Source organism: Tympanuchus pallidicinctus, unplaced genomic scaffold (genome assembly GCF_026119805.1).
Source record: "Tympanuchus pallidicinctus isolate F22 unplaced genomic scaffold, pur_lepc_1.0 scaffold4, whole genome shotgun sequence".
NCBI classification, from domain to species: Eukaryota; Metazoa; Chordata; class Aves; order Galliformes; family Phasianidae; genus Tympanuchus; species Tympanuchus pallidicinctus.
In genome coordinates, this window is record NW_026294758.1 from 12,010,721 (window position 1) to 12,038,713 (window position 27,993).

At 36.6% G+C, this 27,993-nt stretch overlaps 1 protein-coding gene across 6 annotated transcripts in view; it reads right to left on the bottom strand.

Moving 5' to 3' along the window:
- The window catches only part of SSBP2 (single stranded DNA binding protein 2), a 171,173-nt gene that overhangs the window by 13,555 nt on the left and 129,625 nt on the right, over window positions 1-27,993 (bottom strand). For 2 of the 6 annotated variants that reach the window (XM_052700537.1, XM_052700533.1), the window contains 8 exons: window positions 26,461-26,552; window positions 20,290-20,338; window positions 18,626-18,661; window positions 14,644-14,698; window positions 11,571-11,641; window positions 10,766-10,844; window positions 7,801-7,829; window positions 1,786-1,884 (listed from right to left, as the gene is read on the bottom strand). In XM_052700537.1, coding sequence (XP_052556497.1) covers window positions 1,786-1,884; window positions 7,801-7,829; window positions 10,766-10,844; window positions 11,571-11,641; window positions 14,644-14,698; window positions 18,626-18,661; window positions 20,290-20,338; window positions 26,461-26,552 — 510 coding nt within the window. The remainder of the gene's footprint in view (window positions 1-1,785; window positions 1,885-7,800; window positions 7,830-10,765; window positions 10,845-11,570; window positions 11,642-14,643; window positions 14,699-18,625; window positions 18,662-20,289; window positions 20,339-26,460; window positions 26,553-27,993) is intronic. The other 4 variants (XM_052700538.1, XM_052700534.1, XM_052700535.1 and 1 more) reach the window with 3 other exon arrangements.

Genomic DNA, 27,993 nt, shown 5'->3' on the forward strand with positions numbered 1-27,993 from the left:
TGAACCACGTAAACATTTTGGAAGATCTTTTTATTACTTGATGGGAAGAAGGGCATGCAGATAAGCCTGACTGGAATTCAGCTGCGCTTTTAGTCTCTATTATTCAGTGTTATTGACTTTAGGAGACAAGCTGAATCAGTGGCCACTCTTCTTTACATGAACTGAAAGTTCAGTCACCACTTCAACTTATTATTTTAACACAAGCTAAACTGCAGCCCTTACAGAAGTTACAGTTGCCCTCCAGTCAGCAGTACTTTCTTACAAATAATCAGTGGCACAGCACAGTGCCTACAAGAACTCGACATTTGTATACCTGATTTGTGACTTGCAGACTATAGAAACTGAATCACCCTAAAATCATAGTAGAGGAAAATGTTCAAACACAAGAAATATTACTGTAATGAAAACTGATACAAGAAATGGAAATATTTATTTGTCTTTGCAAAAACAAGGCAGGTAGTGAAATAACCGCCAAAGCTGAAGCTTTGAGTTGATTGCTTCCAAGTGTCTATGAATACCTGTTATGGGTCTCTGTCATGTTGAATGCACAGAATGGACTACTCAGATAAAACATCCCTGATGTTTTTTCTACTTTGAGGCTTGCTCTCATCCTGGGCTGAGCATTCTCACAGTGGGTCAGCATGCTTATGTTAGCCAATGAGAGAGAACAACTCAAATGTGTAAAGTAGACCTTTGTTCAAATGAATTTCTGTATTATAGTAAATGTCAATGTATCCCTGTAGTCACTTTGGAAAGGAATCTAAAGACAAAATAATGCTTATCTGTCAGTTTTACTTTATTATAAGTTCCCCTAATCGCAATCAAAACCCTAATGAATGTCAAAGAAGTTCTGCCTTCAGTTCAGGCAAAGTAAGCCAAATGGAAAGTCACAGATTACCATGACCGAGGAACATCTAATTGAGGTTTTGTGTCTAGTGCTTTTTTGGTAGATTTTAAAACATCTATCTATTTAGGTGGTACAAACTGATTTCCTCCAATACTCCAACCAATTTGACCATATGCCCTCTTTCTGAAGATACATGCAATAACATGTAGAAACTCTCTTTCTTTTCACTTTCAAATAAGTAAATAATGACAACAACAAAACACCCCAAAATCTGATTCCCACTGAACTTGCCATGCAATTTTTCTGCTCTGTGATTTGAGAGGAACTGTTTATTCACATTTACTGAGTCAAAATTCACCACTGGCATAGTTAATGAAGTTGCACTCACTTCTGGCAGCAGTGATTTCCAATAAGAATAGAAGTGTTGAAGCCACTCAGCACTTCTGAAAAATCAGGCCACTTCTACTTAGGAACCTACATGTGGATTTAGAAACCCAGCTTCAGGCACAGGAGTAGGAAAATACCTTGCAATGTACTGTATACCATGTTTTGCTGCCGTAAGTGGTCTCCATTACAAAAAAAAAATACCACCATTTGTCCAAGAATGAACACTAGAGGGCACCTTTGCCTTTTCTGTCTTTGAGAGCATACTAACCTCCTTACAACACGAGATCTGGTGCTCTTATTTATATACTTCAGTGTGAATTTGTCCTAGAAGATATTCCTGCACTTTAAAACGCATTGTTTAGGAGTCAAAGGTTGAGCAATCACAAATTAAAATACTCAGATGTAAAGATCTGTACTTCAGCTGCTCAGATAGTACCTGATAAATGCCCACTCTGCATCACTGAACACTGAATGTATTTTTTTTTCCTTTTAAACAAAATACCAGGAACAAAAGTTCCCAAAGTAAAACAACTCCGTAAAAAAATACTTACGCTCTCACTCTGAAAAGGGTTTAGGAAGTTTCCACCCATCTCGCCGTCATCTCTGGGAGTGCCAGGCTGATTACTCATGCTCATATTACTGGGAGAGTTCTGTTAAACAAGATTTTAAAACACAGATTAAGCGCTGAACACCACTTAATTTCCAGGCTTCATGAAGTGTCACACACTCAATACTACAACACAGAGCAGCGCAGCATAATATGCAATGCACTGGATTTACAAAGAGAGATAAGACTGCTGAGTTCTGCAGGCTTATGTCAATAATTTCATGCCCATACAGACAGGTTCCTGGCCCTGAAGGAACAACTATTTACGTGTAGTTCTAATTTTCAGAGTTACTGCCACCATCTTCTCCTACCGAAGTCAGGAAAAACTATAAATGACTTCAGCAGGTCTAAGAGTAAGCTCTGGCACTGTGTTCATTCATATGGTCAAATCCAGCAAAGTCTACAAGCATGTGTCTTGACATACACAACTTCTGAAGGCATAGCATACCTGGTGGGCAACATGTGGACAGTATACACACACCTCACTAATCAAGACCCATATCTGGGGACTCTGCTTACACTGTTAATGGAAATAGTTTCACAAGTAGTTCAGGAATGTAGTCAGTCATGGAGGTGCTAAGCCACTTCACTGTGAGCAGGTAATAAGGAGTTTATAGGCAGCTGAGTTAAGAAGGATTCAGACAAAGTGCCCTCGATCCAGCCCCCAGATGAGACTTGCACAAAATTTCAGAAGCAGTTGTACTTTTGTATTTGCTTACACAGAGCCTGTTGCAAGAGTGTCTTAATTTACTTTTCCAGTGTCTAGTTGTAACTGAGATGCTAATTAATAGTAACAATACAAAGGCATCTGAAGATAAATGGCTATTTTTAAAAAATAGATACTACACAATCAGATCTACAAGGTTCAGAAAATGATTTCAAGATTCAATTACTTACAGAAAGGACGAAACTAGTTAACTGTTACAGAAATTATTCAGTCAACAGCTAATACATGATTATGTCAGACACTACAATTCATTAGCTGTTTTCACAAAGCTCATTTGTGGCAACCTGTCATGCCTGGAGTACGAATGCTTCTATTTCTATCACTGCTAAGATTCCTGTTAACACAGGTTTTGTGATGGAAAAGGAGTAGTCATGGAAATATGAAACCAGGATCTTCACTAGAAAAGTTTATAATGTCTGTCACAGTTCTCCCCTTGTGTCTTTTGATCCAAAAAATTGAATGTTATTGCTGTTGAATTTTAACAGTACAAATCCAAGTTTGATATGCCATTATGAACTTAACAAAAATCCAGTGTAGTCAATGAGCAAGCTGATAAAATACAACTTTATTTTGTCCTAAGTGACCAAATAGCAACAACTCAAAGAACCCTGAGTCATCCTTTTTTTTTTGTATGTTATTTCCCAATTAGAATAACAGAAAGTATGCCTGCTAGCATAATTTTATAAGACTTCTTTAAAAAACATGCACTGTACTTTGAAAATACCTGCAGAAAGTATTCATTTAGGATGACTCAGTTTGTAGTAGGATAAACTATGACTGAAAAAAATAGGAAAGATTAAATTAAGAGAAAGACCCCTTAATTCCTTGGTATTCCCCACTACTGCTAAGACTATCCACCCCACAGTGGCTTTACAAAGAATTCCAGAAGGGTTGAGGCTGGCATAGTCTCTCTGTCCCAGCCCCTGCTTCAGCAGGAACTCTCAGAGGAGGGTGCCCAGGCTCACACCCAGGTGGCTTTTGGCGATCTTCAAGGAGGAGATCCCACAGATTCTGTGTCCCTGTGCCAGTGCTCCGTCAACTGCACAGCACAGAATGCTGTCTGATAGTCAGAAGGAACCTCCTGCACTTCAGCTTGTGCCCAGTGCCTTTTCTTCTGTCTCAGGCATCACTGACAAGAGCCTGGCTCCATTCAGTGGTGCTCAATGGCAGGAAATAACACGTTCTGGAGAATTCATTGAATAGCTATGACTTCTTCCCCTTCAAACCCGATTTTTGAACGCTCCTATTGGTACTCTAAAAGCTCCATTTTGTCCTCTGTCCATGATTTAAATATTACAAAATGTTACAGAATTCCACAGGAATTCCAACACCAGGAAGAACAAAATGTAATTTGTACCTAGCTTCTCCAAAGCTTAAATCTGTTACCTTTTGTTACCATACGAGCAGACTAGTGGGACTGATTGTTGTACACGCCATCTGCTTTGAAATGCCTTTTGCTCAGCTAATGAAAAGCTGCCATTAAGTTTTTACCATAATCTTGATCACCATTTTCAATCTGAATGGTTACAGGTTCAGTTTGGTGTATCTATTTGCAACTACAGATTAATTATTAAATTATTACATAATCCACATGCAAGCATAACTGTTTTTATAAGCAACCTGAAACATTATTTCCATTTGGTCAAGACCTTGGCCTTCTGTTTTCTTTACCATCTCATTCACTCTGCTTCTAATCGTGATTCTCAGATCCCCAGGAATCACAGGACAGCCGCACCAACAAAAACACCAGCAAATTAACTAATTAACACCAGGCAATTACATTTGTTCTTTAGTGAAGTTATTGGAGCAAATTTTTAGGGATCCACAGTTTTAAAAGGTTGAAAACTATTGCCTCAGTTCAACCACGCCCACCAGACCCGAAGCAGGAACTAATTCAGGGTAGTCCTGTTGCCTATGTTATGCAGGAGGTCATACTACACAATCATAGCAGTCCCTTCTGGCCTTAAAATCTATGAATATAAAATTTAAAACTCACTAAGGCCTTGTCACATTTATTTTATATGTTGCTCCTGTACTTTTGATCATTCCTTGGGGATTTACCCCTATTTTATCTTGCTCTGTATAGTACAAAGCTTTGAAATTCTGCAATTGCTACAGTATGCCAGCCCCAAAGGTTCAAATTCCTGACATAAATGCTTTTATAGCAACTCCCCTGGGTGGCTTTTATGGCCAGTATGGGGTTTCTCATTGTAGCTCTAGCTGAATTTTTCCAAAGCTAGTATTTCTTTGATGACTGCACAAATTCCACGGGCACTGAAAGAAACACTGGTTATTAATGTTTATTTAATATGCATAATTTCAGTTCATTTACTTCTTCCATCTCAATCTACTTCATAAAAGCTTCATGTTTTGCCATTCAGCCAATTAAAGTAAAATTGTCTCTGTCTATGGAAAATGTAGCTCTGAATTCTGTGAGCTGTACTGACTCTACCAAGGCTGGATTAATTTCCTTTATCTCATGGGAAAAGACAATCAGCTACTCTAATATGCATTTTAATCCACTGGAGTTCTACAGCTGTATCTGAGCATCCAGCAACGCCCAACCAAACTCTGTTAGCTCCACTGAACAGTTCCTGTCATATTAGTTAGTAATCTGGAAATCTGTGCGTGAAAGAGCCAACTGCAGGACTAGCTGGTGATGTGTAAAGGGAGACTGTTGCTGTAACCAGAACAATCCTGGTATGTGTACAAAATTGGAAGGCAGACATGTAGCAATTCTGCGTTCATCAACTCTATAAATACACAGTTTCCTGCAAGCAGAACCTCCAATCAAATTTCTAAAGTATTATGCAGTACTATCTGCATGAAGTTGTCACTGCAATACACAAGGCTCTGCCCACACATTTGACAGAATCACAGAATTGTAGGGTTGGAAGGGACCTCCAGAGATCATCAAGTCCAACCCCCCAGCCAAAGTAGGTTCCCTACACCAGATCACACAAGTAGGTGCCCACATGCCACTTCTTCTGGTACCAGTGAAGGCTGCATGTTGGGCTGTGCTATTAAGAAAAAGGTATTACAAGTGGTTATATAGAATGGTGTAACAAGACAACTCTGTTACTTCCAGAGTAAATACCTTTTTCTTTTAGTTACTTGAAGACGTGCCTCCAATCTGATTTGCATGATATTTATTAAGGTCAACAAATTACAGGACTTCCAAGTAAATGTCCGGATCCAGGTTTTCAGAATATCTGATTATCATATGAGTGAATATACTGATACTTATTACCAGTGGGTTTAGTATAGTCTTTTCAAAATAATCCTATGGCAAGTTAATAGATATGGCTTTATTGTTCTCCATTTTTTCTTAAAAGTGCTGCAGTTCGCAAAACTAAACATTACAGAAATATTGATTTTAAAGTGATGTACGGTTGTTATCATTGAATCCACCTCTGCAGCTCTCAGCATAGCTCATCTAGGACAATATGGTCATTTCAGACCCTTATTTTACACTTTGCAGGGCCTGAAGACAATGCAGACCTTAAAGGCTTACAAAAACATAGCACTGCTATCTATACATGCTACTGCATCACAGGAGCAGCAGCCAGCTCCAAGACACAGTGCTGAAGTACTTCTCTTCAGGAACGGCCACAGAGGGCTGTTGTAAGGCCATAACCACCTGTGCAATTCTGAAATTATGCTGTTTGCCTGCGGTGAATTTCTTCTGATGCAAGATAATGTCATCTATATTGGCTGCAACTGCAAATCCATTATAAACAGCACAGCACACTATGATACATGCCTATGCACATTTTACAAGCTGCACTTCTCCCACAGCCCGAGCTGAGCACCACCTGGGGAACAGTTCAGGCTCCTCCTTCTCCACTTTAGAAATACAAATACATTTCACTAACTATACGTGCCTTTTGGACAGTTGGGAGTGTATTCTCAGCCTACAAATTCCTTCTATTTCAACAGAAATTTAGGTGTCTTTGTGTTTGCATTTCACCATAGCCCAGGGCCAGCCTGAGGGTGCATCAACAGTGATGTCCTCAGCAGGACCACAGCATCCACAGACATGTCCAAAGTAAAAAAGTTTGCACTGCAAAGGATGTCACAACAGTTCTGTGGTACTTAGTCCTGAGCCAGCCAAAGTACAAGAGCAGTTCATACACTTATCACAGATTCATGCTCCTTTTTGGGAAGATTGTTAAGAATTTTGCAACAAAAGAACAAGCTACAGAATTTTAACTGAAACAAAATGTTCCTCCTTTTCTATATTTGTAGATCAAAAGCACAAAAGTGCGGTGGTTTACTGATACACTTATTAATTTTAGTCAGTTACAGCTGAAGACACTGAGTACAAAACAGTAGTTCACAGATTTATACTGCTTTATCAATGCCAAATAAGCTCATTAACTCCTTATTTGAATAAGTTCCTAAATTAATAATGATCACATGCATAGTAGAGTTCTATTTTTATGGAAGAAGTGACACATTAAAGCATGATATGATTTTTGTAGATGCAAAACCCCTGCAGGTTAAGCTCACATTTGTTCTGAGTAAACTATTTAATGATTGTGGAATCAAAACAGTGACTCTTCTGCAAGTACTTTTAAATCTAGCTTTTAGAGACTGATTAAGATACTAACTATGCTTTACGGAGGTGACAAAGACAATCATGCACTGCACAAAAGTAACATCCTTAAGGCATTTTCTCCAACTTGCACCTAATGATATTTGATTATTAGAACTGTGCTATCATAGAATTTTTGAATGGCTTGGGTTTGAAGGTACCTCGGAGTTCACTCAGTTCCACTCCCCGTGCCCTGGGCAGGTTGCCTTCCCCTCCCCCCCAGCTCAGACTGCCCAGGGCCTCATCCAATCTGGCCCTGATCGTCTCCAGGGATGGGGCACCCACAGCTCTCCGGGCAGCTGTGCCAGGGTCTCACCATCCTCACTGTGGAGAGTTCCTTCCTTATGTATGTGTTCATTTGTCTTAGTATGGAAGGTTGTAACATGATCAATCAAAATATGAAATGAATATATATCAATCACATGCATTAGTACAAAGTATTACACAATACAAAGTGACTCTATTTATATTCTCTACTGATCAAAGACATTGCTTTAAAATTTTCAGCTAATATTTATTGTCTGCATAGTCCCCAAATAGTTAATGAGCAGAAAATGTAGATACATAATAAAAAGATTCATAACAAAGAAAATATGTTTACGATGAAATATTAAAAAATGTTACTGGGTACTCACTTTGGAAATACTGTCCATGTCTCCTGAGCCTTAAATTAAAACAAAATAATTATTCAATTAGTTTTGAACTGAAATTACTCAAAAAGCTTTTTTTCCATACTAAGTATGACAGCAGTATTTTAAAATTTATCAGTTCACTATCTCCTTCCTTCCCAGTATCTCATTTTGTAAAAGTTTACTGTCAATATAGGATGATGTTAGTTTCGTGCACGCACCTACTGTAAAAAGAAAAGAATGAAGGACACATTCCTCATCTGCACTGCCAATTTGAATCACATCTGCTAGGGTGAGACAGCCTAGTACAAGCTGAAGAAGAGTATGTCCAACCTCCCTGACCTCTTAGCCAGGGCAGGGTACAGGCAATGGAATTAATTTGGGGTACATACACCTAAGAGAAAAAAACATACACCTAGGGGGAAAAAAAATAAAAGCAAAGTGGTGGACGACTAGTGGAAGTTAATGTTGGTGGGGTAAAAAAAAGAAACAACATTATTTTTACTGAATTTTAGTTATTCAGAACTCCCTTTTAAGAAGCGCTCTAGTGAATTCTTGTTCATCAGTGCCTTTGCTCAAAAAGCACTAACCTACACTCAAACTGGCTGAGATGATACCCACTTTTAATGTATTACAGACACTGATGATGACATTATCATTTAGAAGCAGATGATCCTCGGGGTTGGAATAACAGAAACCAAATAAACTGGAATACAATGAATGAAAGACTACTGGCAAGATTTTTTTTAACATGTTCTCACTTTGGTAAAGACAAGAACAAAGGAAATATTTTAGGAGGGATGTATCACAGAAAGCATTTTTAGCAGCAACAGACAGTAAACAATTCTGCTTACCTATTTAGAGGAAAGACACTCCAATTAGAAGAGTGTCAGAGAAAAACAATGAAGCAAATGGGGTTGCGAGGGGTGACTGAAGTAGCTTAGACTTAGCCACAGAAAACGAAGCTTGAGAAAGAATAAGATATCTCCCCATAAATGCATCAAATTCACAAATGTTATGAAGAGCTATTTTGTCACAGCCAAAAGAACACACATTGGTGGAAATGAGCAAAATATTTCTAACCACCAACTCTGCATAGCTCTACCACCAGTAGAGCAGTTGTGGTCAAAGGAAGATGGTAAGTACAATTAACACCTTTGATTGCGAGACACTGCTGCCTACTGCAGCACGGAAATGAAAGCAGATCTCCCCCAGCCTTTCTCTGCAGAAAGAACTCAATTTCATTTTCAATTCAAAATTAACCTTATGAAGAAGTCATAGTTGATTTGACTAAGCATGTAACCATTTTCACTGCCAGAAGTAACTAAACAAATGCTACATACATACAAAATCCTTTTATAACTGTTTCAATTTTGTTTTTTATTTCATCCAAGAAACAATTCTATGGCTATGGAAACTAACAGAAAAAGATGTAATTACCTTTTGTGCAGTTTCTCAATTATTTGCACGTAATGCACATCATTACTAAGTAAAGCAACAACCCATTTTAGGATTGTAATCTGTAAAGTAAGACTGTAAAATCTCTAAATGCCCTTATGTAAAGTATTTTAGGAATTTTAGGAACCTGTCCTCCCACAAATGAGAGACAATTCTAGGAATTAGATGTGTACTGTTGAATTTTAGTTGTTCAGAATGTATCTCCTAAATAAATTCTGATAGCATAGCTATTTTTCATCTTGTTATAAACTTTTTTTGAAATTTCTTCCTTTGTTTTGCCTTTTTATGATTCTGTCTCACAGACTGCAAGTCTGGTGTTAGGAATGAGAGATATTTCTTTGCCATGAGGGTATAGAATTAAATGTTATTAATTGCAGGATGAAGTTAAGGTTCATCCACACCCATGCTGTGAAGATGACAGAGCTTTTTGCCAGGGACAAAAGCCAGATGGAAGTGGCAGCTTGGCTTCTACCAGCTGGACATGTATTTAGCTTGCTGGGTTTTTTCCCTATAAAGGAAAATGGCACTCAGGAGAAAGCTGCTGGTGCTTTGTGGAGGCAGCTCTTACATGTAAAAGAGAACCTTGCCTGGCAAACAACAGAGACAGAAGTTGGAAGAGTAAGACAGAAGATAGAAGAGTAAGACATGTGAACTGTATTCATAGTTATTGCCCTGTTGTGAGCAGAAATAAATTCCTTGTCTCTACTTCATATGGGTATGGAGAAGTAAGGCAGAAATGCAATTTATTTAACTGTCCCTTGTTTCTTACGTCCTTTTCAAGTGTCTATCATCCTTCTAGTAAAGAGCAAAAGCAAAGAGCAAGGAGCTTGCTAGTCAACAGATAAAGCAATTAATGTTTTGTAGAGCTGTGCAAGGCTTCTCCCTTAGATTTGTGTCCTTCAAAAATTACAGTATCAAAAGGCAATGTGGTTAGAGTGTTTGTACACTCTAAGAAAATAGCATTTTCTTAGCTCTGTCTTGCTGCATTAAAATTGGCACTTGTATGATGCTGCTTCTGTGGATGGAGTAGTAACACTAATTATTAACAGGAGGATGGCTAATTATAGAACAAATGAAGATATCCAACTGTTAGGATAAAAAAACTTCAACGCATACATCAATATATGTAATAACTTACTTTCAAGTAATTCATTAGAGCCTGCACCAGCATGTCAGAGTAACACCTCTAGTTTTTGAAAGACGAGAAGTGAAAATGGGTCATAAGCCATCACTTCCACTTAACTGTCATTACATACACACTTCTAGAGTGTTTTCAATCCTCTGGGATAAAACTATACTTTGTTACATTAATACAATACAGAATTTTTCTTCCAGAGCTACATTATATATGCCAATGCATAAGCATAAAAAATATCCTAATACTTTTACCTGATGTATTTATAGCTATTTTTTAACAAGATTTTTACATACAGTTTTCCACATCACTCAGAGAACACAGAAAATGGCACTGGTCGTTGAAAATTCACAATGTCTGTGATATCACTATTATTACCTAATGATCCATTCATATGATGTGAATCCATTCCACCCAGTCCACTCATAGGTCCATCTGACCCTGGCCCCATTGGAAACTATAAAAGGACATTAAAAACTGGTATTACTGTACAGATTTTTTATTAGATGTCATCTAATAAAAAGAAAATATTCTTCAGGACAAAAATAGAAAAGTACACAGTCCCAGATCTGAATGTGAAAGTCAAGTGAAAGTCCAATGCTAGACTGAAAAACCCTTCATGATCTTTTGAGAACTTCATCTCTGTAGGCTGGCACAAAATTTAGCAATAATTCATTACTCACTTCAGTACCTTGTGCATGATTTTCAGACCTGCTAGTGCAGACCTAGCTCTATTCCCATTGAACTTACAGGGAATTTTACTATTCTCTTCAACAAGTACTTTATTAACGAACAGCTTTCATACCCCATCCTATCTATACTGACAATCAGATATATTTGCAGTGTGAGTAGTTTCTGTCCAATTGTAGTTATTAACCTTAATTCAGTTTACAAAAACTCAGAGGCATTAACATTGTAGAATATTTGGCAATCTGACAACTAAGCTATCACTAAGACCCACAAGCACAAGTTTCTAAGCTCTCATCCGTGTAGAAAAAGTGCCCCAATCATTATTTTATACATACTGTTATGATTGAGAAACATTAAAAAGGACAGGGAAACAGCTAAAGCATCATCCATAATAACAGAAAACTTACTATTAATACTATCTGATGTAAATGTAGCAGTTTTGGATATAACAACCCATGTTATTCAAATAGTATATAACTAGATTCATATTTACATTAGGTCTGTTGGGTCCAGGTGGTACTGCATTCATTAAAGTGTACATGTTGTCTCCAGAGTTGGTTGAATCTGTAATAAGAGATTATTTTAAGTGCCAATATGTATATTTCGATGAATCTGCTCACCTAAGTCATTTCCTGTCATTGTGTACATATTGTTTCCTGAATCACTGTTACACAGTAGCAATATAAAGGAAGATTTCATTCCCTTTCGATCTATTTTTATCACACAACAGAGCTACGAAAAGAAATAATTGCAGTGATCCCTGAGTGACTATTTCTAGACTCTAGTTTTACGCATGACTGTTAAAAGGTTTATAAATCACCCAGTATCTATTTAATTCCATAAACCCTTTTTCCTGGACCTCCAAATTATTTCAGTTATCTTCGACATTCTCTATAAAACAGGAGTCTCTTTCTTATCAATACTTTCTGTAATTTGTTTTCCATCTGTAATAAATGATAAATAGTTTCCCATTACACAGACTTCAAGTTAGTATAGTAAATGGAATTTTTTATTCTTTCTCATCTGTGTCAGTCCATTAGATTTTGAACATATCTAGCTATTCAACAGAGCACAGTGCAAAGATCCTCACTTTAAGAACAGCTTTAGTTGATCTGTCTTCAAGGTGCAGTGTGGTGCAATGCTTCAAAACAAACCTGTGTTCAAAACCAAAAAAACTATTCTGGAGCAGCATAGTGCTTCAGCTATTAATTCTGACAAGAGTTTCACTGGGCCTTGCTGTAGACACAGCTGTAAGACTTGATCTCCAATGAATGTGCATGAACTTTCTTCCCTGGTGGAGTACTGCACCCCCAGTGTGAAACGCAAGATGTAGCTAGCAAGACATACAGGAGTCTTCAGGTTGAACAGAGGAAGCCAATAGGTGAGAATCACTATTAGATACAAATTATTCATTCTGATCTCAAACTTATCTGCTAACACATACAAAGTCTTAACACCTTTCATCAAAATATCAAAGAAAGGGAAAGGAAAAAATGCAGCAGATGGTGGACAAATTAGCAAAAGTCTTTCCCAAGGTAACCTGAGAAGAAATAGGCCATATAATGAAGAATTCTCTGTGAGGTGAATGTCTTAGGTAAAGTTTAAACAGCTTGAAGGGGACAGCGTAACATTAAAAAAAATACTGGCAGCTCTGGAAAACCTGTAACCTCCACAGTATCTGCAAAAAGATCTCAAACAGACCATTCAATTTCTTTGAACCAGAGTTATGAACTCCAGCCCATGCAAAATTCAATACTGAGCTGGAAATATTTTTTTCCAAAACAAGGTGATGGATGTCTTCTAAGTCTGAAGTAGTGAAAGTAAAATAGCCTAGATCTGATAGAAACGTGTTGGAATTGGGAATGCGGCCTGATCTTGTGCAAGAATATATTTGTACACTGCATTCATTAAAATCAAGATCTTTGCCTATTTCCCAGTCTTTCTGATGTAGCATTTTTAAGTTTCAAATAACCTTGGTAAGTAAATAATTTCATTATACACAGAGCTATATTATACACTAGGACATCCAAATGTATTGTTTATAAAAAGAGGGGAAATGCAAGCTTTTAACTTCAAGTTATCACAGTGAAAGTAGCATACAGCAAGCTATTTTAAGGTCTGATAAGAAGTTCTTCAACCACAAGATTGTTTTGAGACATTCCATCCCTGGCTCTCCCCAGGCCTTGGGAACACTCGGAACTGTTTTTCTCAAATAAATACCTTTATAAAACTCTCAGATGGATAATTCCTAAACATCTGCACACTTTGGAAAACAGAGCGTTAAAAATTTCTGAGTATCTTCAAATGAAAATAGGAAAAATTCCTCCACAGAAGCTTTACCTGAAATGCATGTGGACAGCCTAACATGTGCCGTAACTGCAGGGCTGTTTATTTTTAAAAGCTTAGGCTGTCTTGAAGTTTTATGATAAAATAAATTCTAACTTTTAAATGCCAGCTTGCTCTATGTATCTTTTTCCACAAGTGATATAGCTGATGAAGCCCTACTCTCCACCTTGTGTTTTTAAAGCCTTGGAATTGTAATTACAGAAAATATTATATTGATGCAAGAAGTTTTCATGGGAAATTAGGTAACTTCCCTGCCCTCATACACTACAGAGGATAGCAAGAACATGTTGGATTTAAAGACTGAGGATTCTATTTCATCACTGAGGTGAATAGGTCTATCTTAGTTGGGTAAAGTTAAAGTGCATTACAAAGACAAATGTTGTCCAAAAGGACTCTGAGTAGCTACTAAATACTGTGTAATGTATTTAGTTTCATCTTAGACTCCCGATGTTGTCCACAAGGAAGGACAGCATCTTCCACATGTTGTGATTTTTCCCTTCTTTGCAGAACAATGATGTAGTTAGTATCTGTCTGACAAATTTTAAGCCTTGAAAAGGTAGTTAGCTGGCCTGAATCTTCCCATCCTGATCAGTTCTTCAAACCTTGGTAGTAGCGTGGCCAGTCTTTTGTCACCACTTGTCAGAATGCCAATAACCATGTAACTAGGGAAACAATGGGGCCCTGAAGATCTGGAAACAGATAACTGATAGAACACAATAAGGGTCCTTCTTACTCTTCCACAGCAGGATGGAGGAGAACCATCTGCCCAGAATAGCCTGCTGCCAGATGACACAGCCATGCCTGTGAGTTACACTTCATCCAAGATCCACAGGATGGTCAGGTCTGTCCCACAGGATACTACAATGGAGTTTTACCAGTTCAGAGATCTCCTCATTTCCAGCCTGGCAGAATTGTCCCAGATAACTTTAGCAAAAACAAAGAAAGACTGTGTCTTTTTTCCTTTTTTTTTTGTTTTCTTTTCTACTGTTGAAATAATGCAAGAAAGGTTGGGCTAGAAATGAACTGCTTTGAACTATACAGATATAATGACTTGTATGTCTCTAAGACAGCAGGGACAGAAAGGGAGTTAGAGAGCAGGAAAAAATTATTTAGAACATACAAACATATAATTTCTCATTAAAATCAAAGTTTATAACAATAATGTACTTTCTAAAATCCCTCATAATTTTCTTTCATAGTTGCTAAGTACATTTCAGTACCTGCTGGACTAGGCATGATGGGTGTTCCTGGTGGCCCTCCACCTCCTGGAGGACCCTAGAGAGAGTAGAAAATGTCAGTTAGAATGAAGTGAAAAAATACCATAGAAAAAAAAATGAACACAGCACAAATGAAAACAAAGTATAAATGTCCCAAGTTGCTCTGATAAAAATACACACATTTGCTGATAAGCCAGCAGAACAGCTTCTAAGAGACTGAGACAACGCAATTGCTCAGCAAGTTCTGGCATAAACCTATGTACACAGGTATACTGACAAAAGAATATCCGCTAGTCAGTAACTGTATCACAATGTGAGCCACACAAAAGAAATAACCTGGATCAGGACCTGAAGGGGTTTCTTTTAGACAGTATCTCAGTGCCTTAGCCAACTTAATTCACTTAATTGTATAATATTCTACATTTTTGAAAAACAGCATCTGTATACACAGTTCCTTCTAAAACTAATGACAAATAGATAAAAAAAGTCAGTTTAGTAGTGGCTCCATAAGTTTGTGTACAGTTGTATCACTTGTCTAGACTGCTAAATCATATATTACAAACAGCAACAAAACACAAAACAAGCAAGGAATATTACTTCCTTAGTTTCAGGTATTCTTGTGTTACAGTTTTTACAAATAAATGCCGTACACCGACACGTCTGGCTTTTAAAGTTTATTTAGAAATAACTTCACTATTTTTATTATAAATACTCTAATTGTTTACTAAGCACAGAACTACAGCTTCTTGCTTATATTTCCAGACCCACTAGCATTTTTAAGCAACATGAAGAACTACCAACTCAGTTTTACAAAAATGCCTGTGTCAATAAAATGTCAATAAATATAACTTGCTCCTCCTCTGCATAATAAAAAACACACAGGTTGGGAACAACAGGTGATTATTTTCAGTGCTATATGAATGTTATTATATTTTATCTCTTTTATTGTACTTTAAAACAGCAGACAGAGTTTTAAAGTAGCAGATTTTCAAGTAACACTGACTATACAGGTTTGGCTGCTCCTATCTGCTTACAAGGACTATTGCAGGGATTTGCTATAAATCACTGAGATATTTTGGAAAGAAGCACCAAAATTTTGGATTTAAAACCATAAGCTTTTTCTCTCAGTGATCTATAAAACTAACATTTCTTACACAACAGAAGCAATGATACGCTAACGTACAATGCTTTTATGCAGTAAAAATCAGTAACGTAGAAGCTTTCTGATTGATACATTCCTGCCTCTGCTCATTCAAGCAAAGCACTTATCACATCAGAAGCAAGCCTCTCTATCTGCTAACAGGTGATTAACTCACAGTTAATTGTAAATGAAACAGAAACTTTGAATACTAAGCTCAGAAACTCCATGATTTTAGATTTATATTATTTTTTCAGACACGGCATAAAGGGGTGTAGAAACCACTAACTGGTCATTTATTAGAATAGTAACTCACATTCACTGTTAATAACTGCATCTAATATAAGTTTGGTCTTTACCCTCAGTGTGTGTATATCCTGTCTTCAAAAAAAGCCTCCTAGTGATTTTCATACTAATGATTTTGCCTTTCAGAATATATTTTTATATATTGAAATTATTTCTCAAAAAGCTGTATGATAAAATAGACAGAATAAGCTCCCAAATTAAGCAGTTCCATAACATGAGACCTTTGACTAGAAAACTGCTTTAAGAGCTCTCCAGCTCACACCAGCCCCCACATGATTGCAACTGTTCTGTTCTAGCAAACTCCTGCCCCCGAGCTTTGCTTATTTAACTGTCTGTATGGCTGACCATCACGTGTTCCATTTTCCAAATTGCAGAGAGCCTCTGTGAAGCAAGACTACCTCTTTAGGGTCAAACAAGACATACAGTGTGCAACCATTCATAGTGGCAAAAACTTTCATCCCTTGGCACACCTCATCGCCACCACCGCACTCTGCAAGAGGCAGTCTCTGCTCTGATAGGATCTTCATGAGTGGGTGCCCCTCAATCTTTTCTGGCTCAATCTCACAGCTTTACGAAGGATCTAATTCTCCAAATGCTTACATCAACTTCAGTTGTTTTGAATGAAGAGAAGCATTCATCCTAGGAACAACCTAGGACTGGTAAACTTCAGCAGAACAGTGGGGACAAAGAATTAGGCAGCAACCTCTCCCATGGGCACAGCTGGAGTTCACAGAGCACATCTACTCAGAAGCTCAGGCATTTTTTTCCAGTACTTTAATTTTTTCTGTGTCTCCTTCTTGCATCTTCACATATACTGCAATTTTTCTTCAACGTTGCAAGTTAGAGATAGCAAACCACCACCAGTCTCATCACTGCCACTTGCGTGAATTAAAATCACCTCATTATGCTTATTCCTTTTCTGCTGTTTATACACTGAAATATGGTGATGTCTTTTTTTGAATGTCACTTAGCTGACATTTGCCTTAGTATGTGTACAACAGAGAGAGTCCTTCAGTACAATGTCTGTTTTACTTAGTTTTACCTCTTTAAAATTAATTTCTTTACCATTTCTTTTTCAAGTTTTTCAAGACTTCAGATATTTCAAAGGCTAAAATATGAAGTCCAGTGCACCATTTCCAAGATCTGCAACAAGTGATCACTAGTATCTAGGGCAAAAACAGCAAAAACAACCTTCCCAACAGAGAGAACTTCCTGAAGTCGATTCAAAGAATTTGCTTGGACATCAGCAGATTTAGACTGTGTAAATCAGGCAAATGAGCCCTAGAATTATGGATACTTATCGGAAACTTAATCTCTTTAACAGCTAATTGTTTAAATAAAAGACAAAATAAATTGTTTTTGACAAGCTCATCCTTGAGCTCATCCTTCAAGCATTATCTCTGAAGGATCATCTCTATTATGAAGAAATAATGAGAAACCTACATGTAGCAGAAACAGGTTAAAAAACCACTGGTATATTGTCCTTGTGGTGAAAGACTTGATACTCCCTTGTTCTGAAACAGAGTCATGTTTTTGTTGACCCAAGCTAAAACATGACAGTTATCTGACCTTCAGAAAATGAGAAATGAAGAGAATATAGACTGTCCAGAAAACTGGAATCCAACAACTTGCAAACAAGAATGACAAATGGCAAATGGCTACAGATAGGAGACAAAATTCTCCTCCCATTACACCATGACTTTAATACTAAATGTGATATAATATATGAAACAATATGCCTTAGAGGAGTAGAAGGGAAGTAAGATAACCCAAGTACAACAGTAACAACAGCAATTAAAACTCTAAAGGTTAAACAAAGTTAATCTCTTGGGACACAAATACGAGCAGCACATACTCCAACAAAGACTTTTGTTGATACGTAAAATGCTCTTGTGAAGTTCCAGAGAGATGGTTAGCGTTCTGTGATCCACAGAATAACAGATCAATGCTGGGCACGATGACAGTGTTTTAACTATTTTATTCTAAAGTACAGACTAGGAAAATGAAAAGCCACTGACTAATCCATAACAAACTAAGACAATCTCTGTCAAAGAAAGACATAACAGACTACAGAAAAAAGATTTTCCAAGTCTTCAGGAGGTAATTAAGAGAATAAAAATTGACATTAAAATGTTAGCTAGTATCATCCATTTATATATTTCTTAGGGGAGATAAAAGTTTGCATTCATTCTTCAAATGCTTTCTTTTTGTCCCTGAAGAAGTTAAGGAATTCATACATGATATTATGTTTCCAATATAGCTGGGTTTTTCTGCCTTATTATATAAGACAATACATTGTATTGGTTATTATAAACATGTTGAAATAAAACAGCGCACAGACTCATTCTGACCAGCCTGATAATGATTCCTGTAATAAACATCAACATATGTACCAAAGATGGCAGACAAAATACTAAGTGTCAATCAGATGTTCAGTACTCAGCCAATACCCCAAGGTTCTTAACATCTGGACTGTTATTCCTTTGCCTAAATAAAATGTAATATCTATTCTAATAAGTAAACACATACAGTTGTACTTACTACATAATTCCCAGGAGATGCTGAAGAATAAGGTATCTATAACATCAACAGAAACAAAAGAGTAGGTTTTTCTGCAGTGACATGAAGTTCATGCCAATATTTATAAAGAGTTATAGGTTAATGCATTTTTGTTTGTTTCCAACACGTAGTGAATAATGATGGAAACATATTGTTGTCTTCAAAACATAAACACCTTTTCAACACCTTGTTCAACAACAAGTCTAAAATTTGCAATATAGACACAAACTAGATTTCATATCAAATACTTCCATTTAAGGTTACTGTGTCCTTGTGGCTACCCTAATGAAAACAATACAAATAATTCATACATTTAAATGTATGCAAACTGGGATCTGGTGTGCGTGATACACTGAATTTGTATGTTCTTACATATACTTAAGCTTGATTAAAATCTGGACCACAGGAGGAAACAGACTCTTGTTTTGTTCACCCTAGAAGCTACTGATTTTATTTCTCAGCATTATTCTTTCTTCTTTCTTTTTGAAGGACAGTGTCCTAATTTCATGTAAAATTCAGCTACGGTATTTGTTACACAGAGTATCTTCAGAAATCCAATTGGCTATGAATAAGTCAATTTTCTTCTTTATGCAATACTCTTTTCAATGATTGATTCTTAAGGAACATGGAGCAGTGCCATTATAGGAGGATGAGGTAAGAAGAAACTTAATTGATAAAAGATACATTATTTTGTAGAATAAGCATCTTACTTGAGTGTAAATAACTTACAATCCAACTCATTTTACATATATTATTACACATATTTATTACTGAACTTCTCTATTCATTTTGTAGAGGAAGTATTTCAACCACCCACTGAAAAATATCCTTTTTTAGTTGAGTCCATGCAAAAGAAAACTGAGGTAGTTTCAGCTCTTTCTTTCTGCAATTGTCTTTCAGTATAGTTAAAAATTCAAAACTGAGAACAGAAAGAATCAGTCCATTCTGTTCAACAAGATTTACCTTATTCTGCTGCAAGTGCTGAAAAGGGATATATTTTTACACTAATGATAAACGACTGTCGAATGAAAATGAAAACTCTGCCTTTGTGTTTTCTGACGAAATAGCAGACACTGTTTCTCACACGGGATACCTTACTGACCTCCTCTTCCTTCAAGCTGCTATAAGACTACTCATTTTGTAGTTTTTGCAACAAAATTCAATAGAGTGTATTCCTTGTTACAAAAAGCCTGCCAAAAATGGCTGATTTCTGCTATCTGACATTCCCTGGTTAACAGGAGCAAACGTGCTTTTGTTATATGAAATACATGAGCACACATATAGTTTCTGTAGAGACTGCAAGCCAGATAGCTTTGCCCTAACTTCCTACTTGCACTAAAGGAAGTGAGAATGTATTTCAAACATCCTCCATGGCAACATTCATCTTCAGGAGGGTCTGTAACTGATATGGAGATGTAGAGCTGCAGTGTGATCATGAAAAGAGCTAAATATTCACAGGTCACTGAGTCCTCTGTTAAGATACGCTCATCACTGTACCTAATCTGCAATAGGATTAGCAGGAAAAAACAGAACGTATGCGCAGCACTTTAAATGGTGAATAAGTAGATTGTGTTTTTCTTCCTGGAGTACTGATGAGAAATAATTCCCTGAATGTAAAATGATATTTAATATATTCAAATACTTACGGAATTGGCATTAGTTGGATTTGGCCAAGGTCTACCACCCCCTGGGCCCCTGTAATAGAAAATGAAAGATGAGACACAGAACAATTCCCTTTACTAGACCCATTTTGAGGAAGCTAATATTTCAAAGTAACTTATTACCAGAATAAGTCATGAGATGGCTTTTTTCAAATTACATTACAGTGTGATTATCAACCACACCAAGTTACACTGTTGCAGCAAAGCTCGCATTGTTGCACAACCTTCTTCACTTTATCAGTTTATGAGCTGATGAAAGATCGCTTATGAATATTGCCCTGTCATTTACAATTCAGACACCTTGTGTCCTAACTCATTCTGTACATACGTGCTTTTCAGGACACTACTGGTAACACACCCTTTGCCTAGCACTTTTATTAACAATTTTTATGTTTGTAGGAATTATCACACATTCCACAATAATCTTGCTACTATAATGACCAAAGAAGAAAACTATTAAAATGCAAGTGCAATCTCAATCATCAGAGCTGTACTTTTGATAATGTAATGAAGTACCTCCCTGAAAAACTGTGGATACATGTATGTATTGAGTACTGCTGTATAATTCTGCATGTATAATACAGTTTCATTAGCAGTAGTGCTCTCCTTAAAAAAGTTTTGGCAACAAATACATTTTACAAAAAGAAGCCAAAGAAAATCACCTGCTCTAATATGTGTCTGAGAAGCATACACAGTACATACCTGTATCATAATATAAAATAGTGTATATATTTACTGAAAAATGAAAGCTTACCATTTTATACATACAATTTAACATATCTAAATAAGCACCTACAAACACGTTGCTACTTTTACTAAGGATACATTATCTCCGTAGCCATATCAAAAACATAAAATTTGTTATAAATCAGTCAAAATGGAAATTTCAGACTTCTCAGACATGCTTGTTACACTTGGCTCAAGCAGCATATTTATGATTAAGTAGCAGCTTCCTAGCAGGAGGTACAAGAGTATAACAGGCCAAAGAAGCCTTTGATAAAGCTCATTCAGACTAAACATCAGGCTGATGCTAACAGCGGAGTGGAATGGAAAACGGAAAAAGGAAAACTTTCCAGACAGAGCACCTTTTTTCTCACTACTCTTGCTGTTCTTTTGAGTTTCTTATCCTTAGCTGAGATCAGAGAAATGCTTTGGTGGATAGACATCGTCTTGAGGGTACTAAACCAGTCTTGAGTTGTCTTGACTCACCATATTGGAGGCAAAATCTCTATGTTTACAGTCATAATGTATGAAAAATCATAATTACCCCTGGAAACATTAAGAATTCCTAGTTATTTATAAATAAGACAAAATCACTATCTGTGAAGGCCCTGACAACTGAAAGACAGAGCAGATGACAAAGCCTTTGCATTTAAAATGGCATATTGGCCTCATTAGCTTTAGAAAGGGGACATTAGCCACCACAGCTTATGAGACTTGGGAGAATTGTTCTAATAGAGAGAGAAAAGTAAATTTTACAAATGAGTTTGGGAAGTATTCTATTTTAAAGTTTTACTAAACTAAAAACTATTAGGTAGTTATGTTGCCTGAGGGATTTAATATAGAATTTATTTTTTATTGTTGGCAAGACTATCAGAAAGAAATTACCTCAAACAACCAATAGAAATAAATCAAATGAAAATTAAAAGAATCACTCCATTTAGAGCTGCTGACATTTTCAGGTGGTTGGAAAACAGAAATGTAGAAGAGGGCCTTCTTGCTGAAACACTCCCCCCACCAAAGAGGAAGATATTTTCAAATGGTCCTTCCATGAAAGGTATAAGTCCACCATCCAGCAGCTCTCCCTAGTCACCACCTGTGAATGTGCAGCACATTCACAGAGGCTTTCAGCAATGGCCTGCAGCTGCCTTCTAGCCAGGAAATGGACTCACTGCCTCAAGCAAGCAATGTCCGATGCTAGTGGACTTTTCAGATACAATACTCAGGTCAAATATTCAGCAATTTCTCCTCTGCTAACAACTACACCAGAAATAGATGTTCTGCTTTTGTTCTTCATTTTTTCTTTTCTGAAATGTCACATGCTGCATGTGGTTCATTGGCACAACTCTTTATGAGAAACCAGCAGCATTTGGAACAGCACCAGAAGTCCGTGTTCACCATAAAACCCTGCACGTGTTTTGCGTAACACAAGAACAGTCTGTGAAAAACATCAAATGGAAGGCAGCCATGATGATACTGCTTGTTACTGCAAAATACAGAGATATGAAAAAGCTGGCTTGGGTACATGGTTGGGTTAGCCACGGCAATAGGGAAGTTCAGGTGGGCTTTATGAGGTGACTGGGAAAACAGATCTTCTCCAAATCACAGTATCTCTGGAGAGTGCACAGGTTTTAAGCTAAGCCCACATTAATGCCTGTGCTATCCTGCAGGCTGCACTGCTGCTGCTTCCAGAGACGAAACTCACCTTTCATCTATAAAGCTGTTGGAATTTGCAAATTTACTGGAAGTCATGGACAGCTCTATGTGTAGACTTAGAAAACGCTGTAACAGATTCTGCTTGAAAGCCATATGGTTTACACAGAGCATAATGCTGTTAGCTTATAAAACACATAAAAAGGCTACCTGGATTTTTTTTTTTCCTGAAACTATGCAAGTTTTTTTTTTTTTTTCTCTTTTCAAAATGTTTACTTTTAAAGTTAGATAATTATGAATGTTCCACTTCCAAAATAAGAGTAATTTACGAGGTATCCGCTCCTGTCACTGATTTCAGCTGCAATCTATTCTTAAGGTTAATCTTGCACTTTTGATCATAAGGTTTCATATTTCAGTTTCCTAACAGGAAAATACGTTCCATCAAGAATTAAATCTCTAAATACAAGTTTGGGAACTGAGTTAAAAAATACATATTTTTTTCTTTTCAGGCATGACTGAGATATTCTTAGCACTTGAACAGAACTGCAGGTCACACCAACCATTAAAAAGTGCCAGAAAAATGTAACAATACTCCCTGAAATTTGCCATTTTGGTCCTAAGGAGAGCATTTTTTCCACAAAGGAAAACAAAAATATTATTAAAAATGGCTTTACTGATCTTCAGCCTAAAACCTTATAGGTAAAATAAAATTATTTGGAAAAAGACATAGGATGTGTATCAGCTGTTTCAAGTAATCGAATATGCATTAGCTATGAGGAAGCGAGGAATTATTTAGCAATGCTACATATAAGGAGTATATGCTCACAAACCGAAATACTGTCTATGAGCTCTCAGACTGGTTGCTGCTGCTTTTGACAATAAAGAACGCTTTCTCATCGATACAAATGTAAAATTATATTTGACAGATATTCTGCTCTTAGCCAGAGCATTTTCCTTTGAAGCTTTCCCAGGAGAAAAAGCTGGATTTTAAAATGGCATCTGCTTTTGTAGAATGCATGCTTTTATATTTTAACATTGCCAGAAATCAAAAAACATTGAATACAACAGTGCAGAATTTTAATGCACGATATGGCTATGTGAAGACACATGTAAGTTAACATAAGGCAATAGTTTTATTTATAGCTCTCCTCTTCCCTAGAAATGTAAGTAGATGAGATGATTTACACTGTTCTTCCTTTGTGCTGTGCCTTAGGTAATAGAGATGTGTAAGAAGTAAAACAGATGAGCTCAACTCACGTGCTGCTGCCTGCAGGTCATCTGCAGATTCTCTATCCGGTTCTGAACTAGACTGGACATGACAAGTCTTTACTGTGGCTGCAGGGTAATGGCAAACCTGACAGCAGCATCTTCACAGTAACAAATGAACGTAGTCTTGGAAATACCATTAAAAGAAACCCACACCGCAGTAATGTCTCTGATCCTTATACCAGTGTACGTCAATCCAGCTGCTGATCAAAAAGTGTAATTGCTTTGATAGTAAAAAAAAATATATATCTATGGAGTAAAACATGCATTAATGAAATTCCAGAGTTCTCCGATTCAGCATGTGACATATTTCAATATACACTGGAGCATAACACTGCTGTACAAGCACTCAGGACTCCCTTATGCCTTCAGCATGCACTATAATAAGCAAATGGACAGCAGGTTGTCTTGTTCAAAACCAAAGTGCTCTGTCCCACTTCCAGTTGAGCCGGAGGAAAGATGAGCTTGTAAGAAATGTAGAGGAGTGTCGTAAATGCATGACAAGTCAAAGAGACAGTTATGGTTACGTGCTTCATAACTGTTGTTTGACAGTGCACTCTTCTCAGAATATCAAGCAAAGTTCTCCAGTTTGTGGTATCCAGTTCAGTGGGACAGACAAACTCAAAAGTAAATGCATTCCTCACATTTCTGATTTAAAAGAACATGACCTACATATGTTTACATATGACTTGACACAAGATGAGCTTGCTTATGTTGAAATAATATGAAATGTTGCAATACGGAAATGTCAGTATTTCAACCCATAACCATCTTCTCCCTAGAAAGGGACAGACAAGGAGCTTTTTCTGTCATCCAGAATCCTGTTTATTTTTCTTAGGTGAACTTTCATTTATGTGGGTAAGTGTTGTTAAAATGCTTTATCTGTCCTCAGTTTTACTTGTAGAACATTTAATTTTAGGAAGTTACATTTTCTTCTCATGAAAATCTCTCTCTCTTGTGCTTATACTCTCACTGAATTTCATTGATTACCTACCCTTGGAAGGCTCCTATAATTGCCCGGTCTCTAATACATCATGTATATGACAGAGTAATATCCAACTTCAGAATTTATTTTATTTGCTTTGAGAAGTTAAAGTATGTCTGGAGATTTGAAGAAATTAGGGGCAAGAGGGATTAAATACTTTTTCTTAATGATATTATTTATTTCAATAACTCTTTTTCAAATGTGGAACTTTTCACTTTTAATGCAAATTGCCGTCTTTCTTTCATTTATGTCTCCCCCAAAAAAAGAAGAAAAGGAACCTGAGATGTAACAAACATATGTCCTGACTGTGTTCTCAGCGTCCATCTGCTGGAAATTCATTCTTGGAAGACAAAGGTGTAAAAGGAAGAACAAACTAAATTGCTCTCTGATTAGGATTGTTAAATCACTTTTGTGTCTGGATACGCTGACCGCCATGCTGCCTTCTGCAACTACACCAGGGATGGCAAAGTTCTTGTTATGAGAACATGTAGTAACTTAAGTAGAAGCAGAGCCAAGACAAAAGAATGATCATGCAGTTTCTTGTCTGTATTCTCCTAGTAGTAACTATAGTAGTCTCTTAAAAGTTTTGTATCTCGTATGAAATAAATCTAAATAAAACAAAGAGCATCTTACTTTTTTCAGGCTTACTGATCATTCAAACAACTCCATACAAGCAAAGATTTACGTGAAGTGCAGAAGATTCCTCACTTCGAGTCACCTGCTCTGCTAAAATCCATAGTTTACATCTAGTTCGCTTAAGAAACAGTAATTTTACACATGAAATTGTTCCACATGCTTAAGAAGGGAGCTGACTACAGTGTAAAAATGAATAATCCACTCCAAAGACAAACTCCATGTCTAGAATAATTCAGTATAGCTCAACAGAACTCAGATGACATCAACTTTTACTAAATAGGAATCCAGCCTCAGAAGAACATAGAAATACTGGAAAACTTGCACTCATCTCTGTAAATCTGTTCCATCTGTTAGGAGTGAAAATAAATGTAGCCATGGAAATAAAAGCAGAAACAGCGAATCATCCGCACTTATTTCAAAAAGTTGTTTTGCTGTGGGTTTGTTGTTTGGTTTTTTTTTAAGTGAAGAGTGTTTGTTGGTTTTTTTGTTTTGTTTTGTTTTTTGGTTTTTGGTTGTTTTTTTTTTTTGCTAAAATTATGCATCATTTTGCAGAAAATAATCATATTTATACCAATCTTTACCAAAAGAAAAGTAAAAACACAAAAGATTATAATACACACAAGGACATATTGGTGGCTCTACTGACAAAATATTTTTGGTATTTTTACTTTGGCCTGTGAAAGAAACTCATTATTTGTACAGACCTGAAGTGAAAGCAAATGAGACTGAAAAAGATGCATACAGAACAAGGAAGCTGCTGCAGGTTTTTATATATTAGACATCAAAGCACGTTACTTATCAAAGCATGTTCTCCCTTAACTTATGTAATCCAACTGTCACTTCTACAACGAAATAATGATTTTTCTAAACATTATAAGGTTTATCATTGTGCTTACATGTTCATTCCAGGCATCCCCGGGCCACCTAAAGCATTCAGTGGGGGTCTCATTGCACCTCCATAGTTCTGCAATGATAACCAAGGGTCAGACTACCACAAAACAAAAAAACAAAACCAAAGAGGAGGGGGAAAGAAAGGACAGCAGGTTAATGATATCTCTATATAACTGCTGACTGGATAGGCCAATGTAATTCATTCTTTCAGGAGTTTCCATTGTTGACTTAAAAAAATAATATTGTTATCCCCAAGGACAAAGAATTACATGTACTATTCAAATAGAAATATACTAAGAATACTTAAAATTGTTACAAGAGGAATCATTTACATATAGAGAAGTCAAGTCAATGTCCAGAGGAACAACTTTTATAACATATTCAGCTTTCAAACCACGGAAGCTCATTCAAAATTAGAAACCTAGACTTAGATTCTGAGATTTCTAAGTTATAGAATTTAAATAAAATTTCTTTTGTGACATTTTGTTAGGGTATCAATAAATTCTGGTAAGAAATTACACCATATGATATCACTTCACAATAACATACAGCATAACCATCTCATTTCTCTTCAAATCAATCAATTCAAAATGTGAGAAGAAAAAAACTACTTAATATGATAATGAATGTCATAGTAATGCCAAAAAATGAATTGTCTAATGCCTATGAAATCAGAGCTATGCCGTGATAATATGACAGAAGCCTAACAATTGTACTGTTTTATATGAAAAACTAAACTGCACCTATTTTAATTCAGATGAATACAAGCAGAACAGTCTATCATCACAACTCACGTGATCTGTGTCGATTTTTCTTTTTTTTTTTAACTCTTTTTTTCCTGATATTGCCAAGGAGTGGAAAATATAATATTCTCTAAAATGACCAGTATTGAGTTAAACATACTGTCTCTGCTTTTCAGAAGATAGAGAGACAAGCAAACAATTTATTTTAAAAAATCTAGGTCGTTGTCTCTTTTCCAATAATTATACTAATATGCTTTAAATTGGTATATATTACACTAAAAACAAAATCTACATAACATAGGCTTATGGGTATTCTCCATGTCAGCCTAATTCACAAAGTGTGTAAACATGATGTCATGAATACATGAGAAAAGTCCAACAGCATTCAAAGTATTGATCCAGTGCAGTTCACATCTGAAGTGACCTAGATATCTAGAATTGATATGGAACTGGGAAAAGAGGTCCCATGCCCTAAAAAGAAACCCCAAATGTATAATTTTCCTCACTGTTAGACACTCCTGAAGGCGTATGATACAGGTTTGTAAGAATACATCCAGAGGCTGAAAAAAGAGTTCATTCTCCAGATCTACTCTATGATCCAACAGTGCCATCTGAAGATAGTACTAGCCACAGCTGCTGGACATCAATCACTACTCATTTCTTAAACCTGTGTGCAGCTGACAGACCAATTGGTGTGCATGCTCAGGCAAAAATCAGCCAGATTAAGCCAAAACCTCTTATTTAACTTAAGTTACCGCAGATAATTTTGCCTGAACCACTCCTCTGTCAGAACTG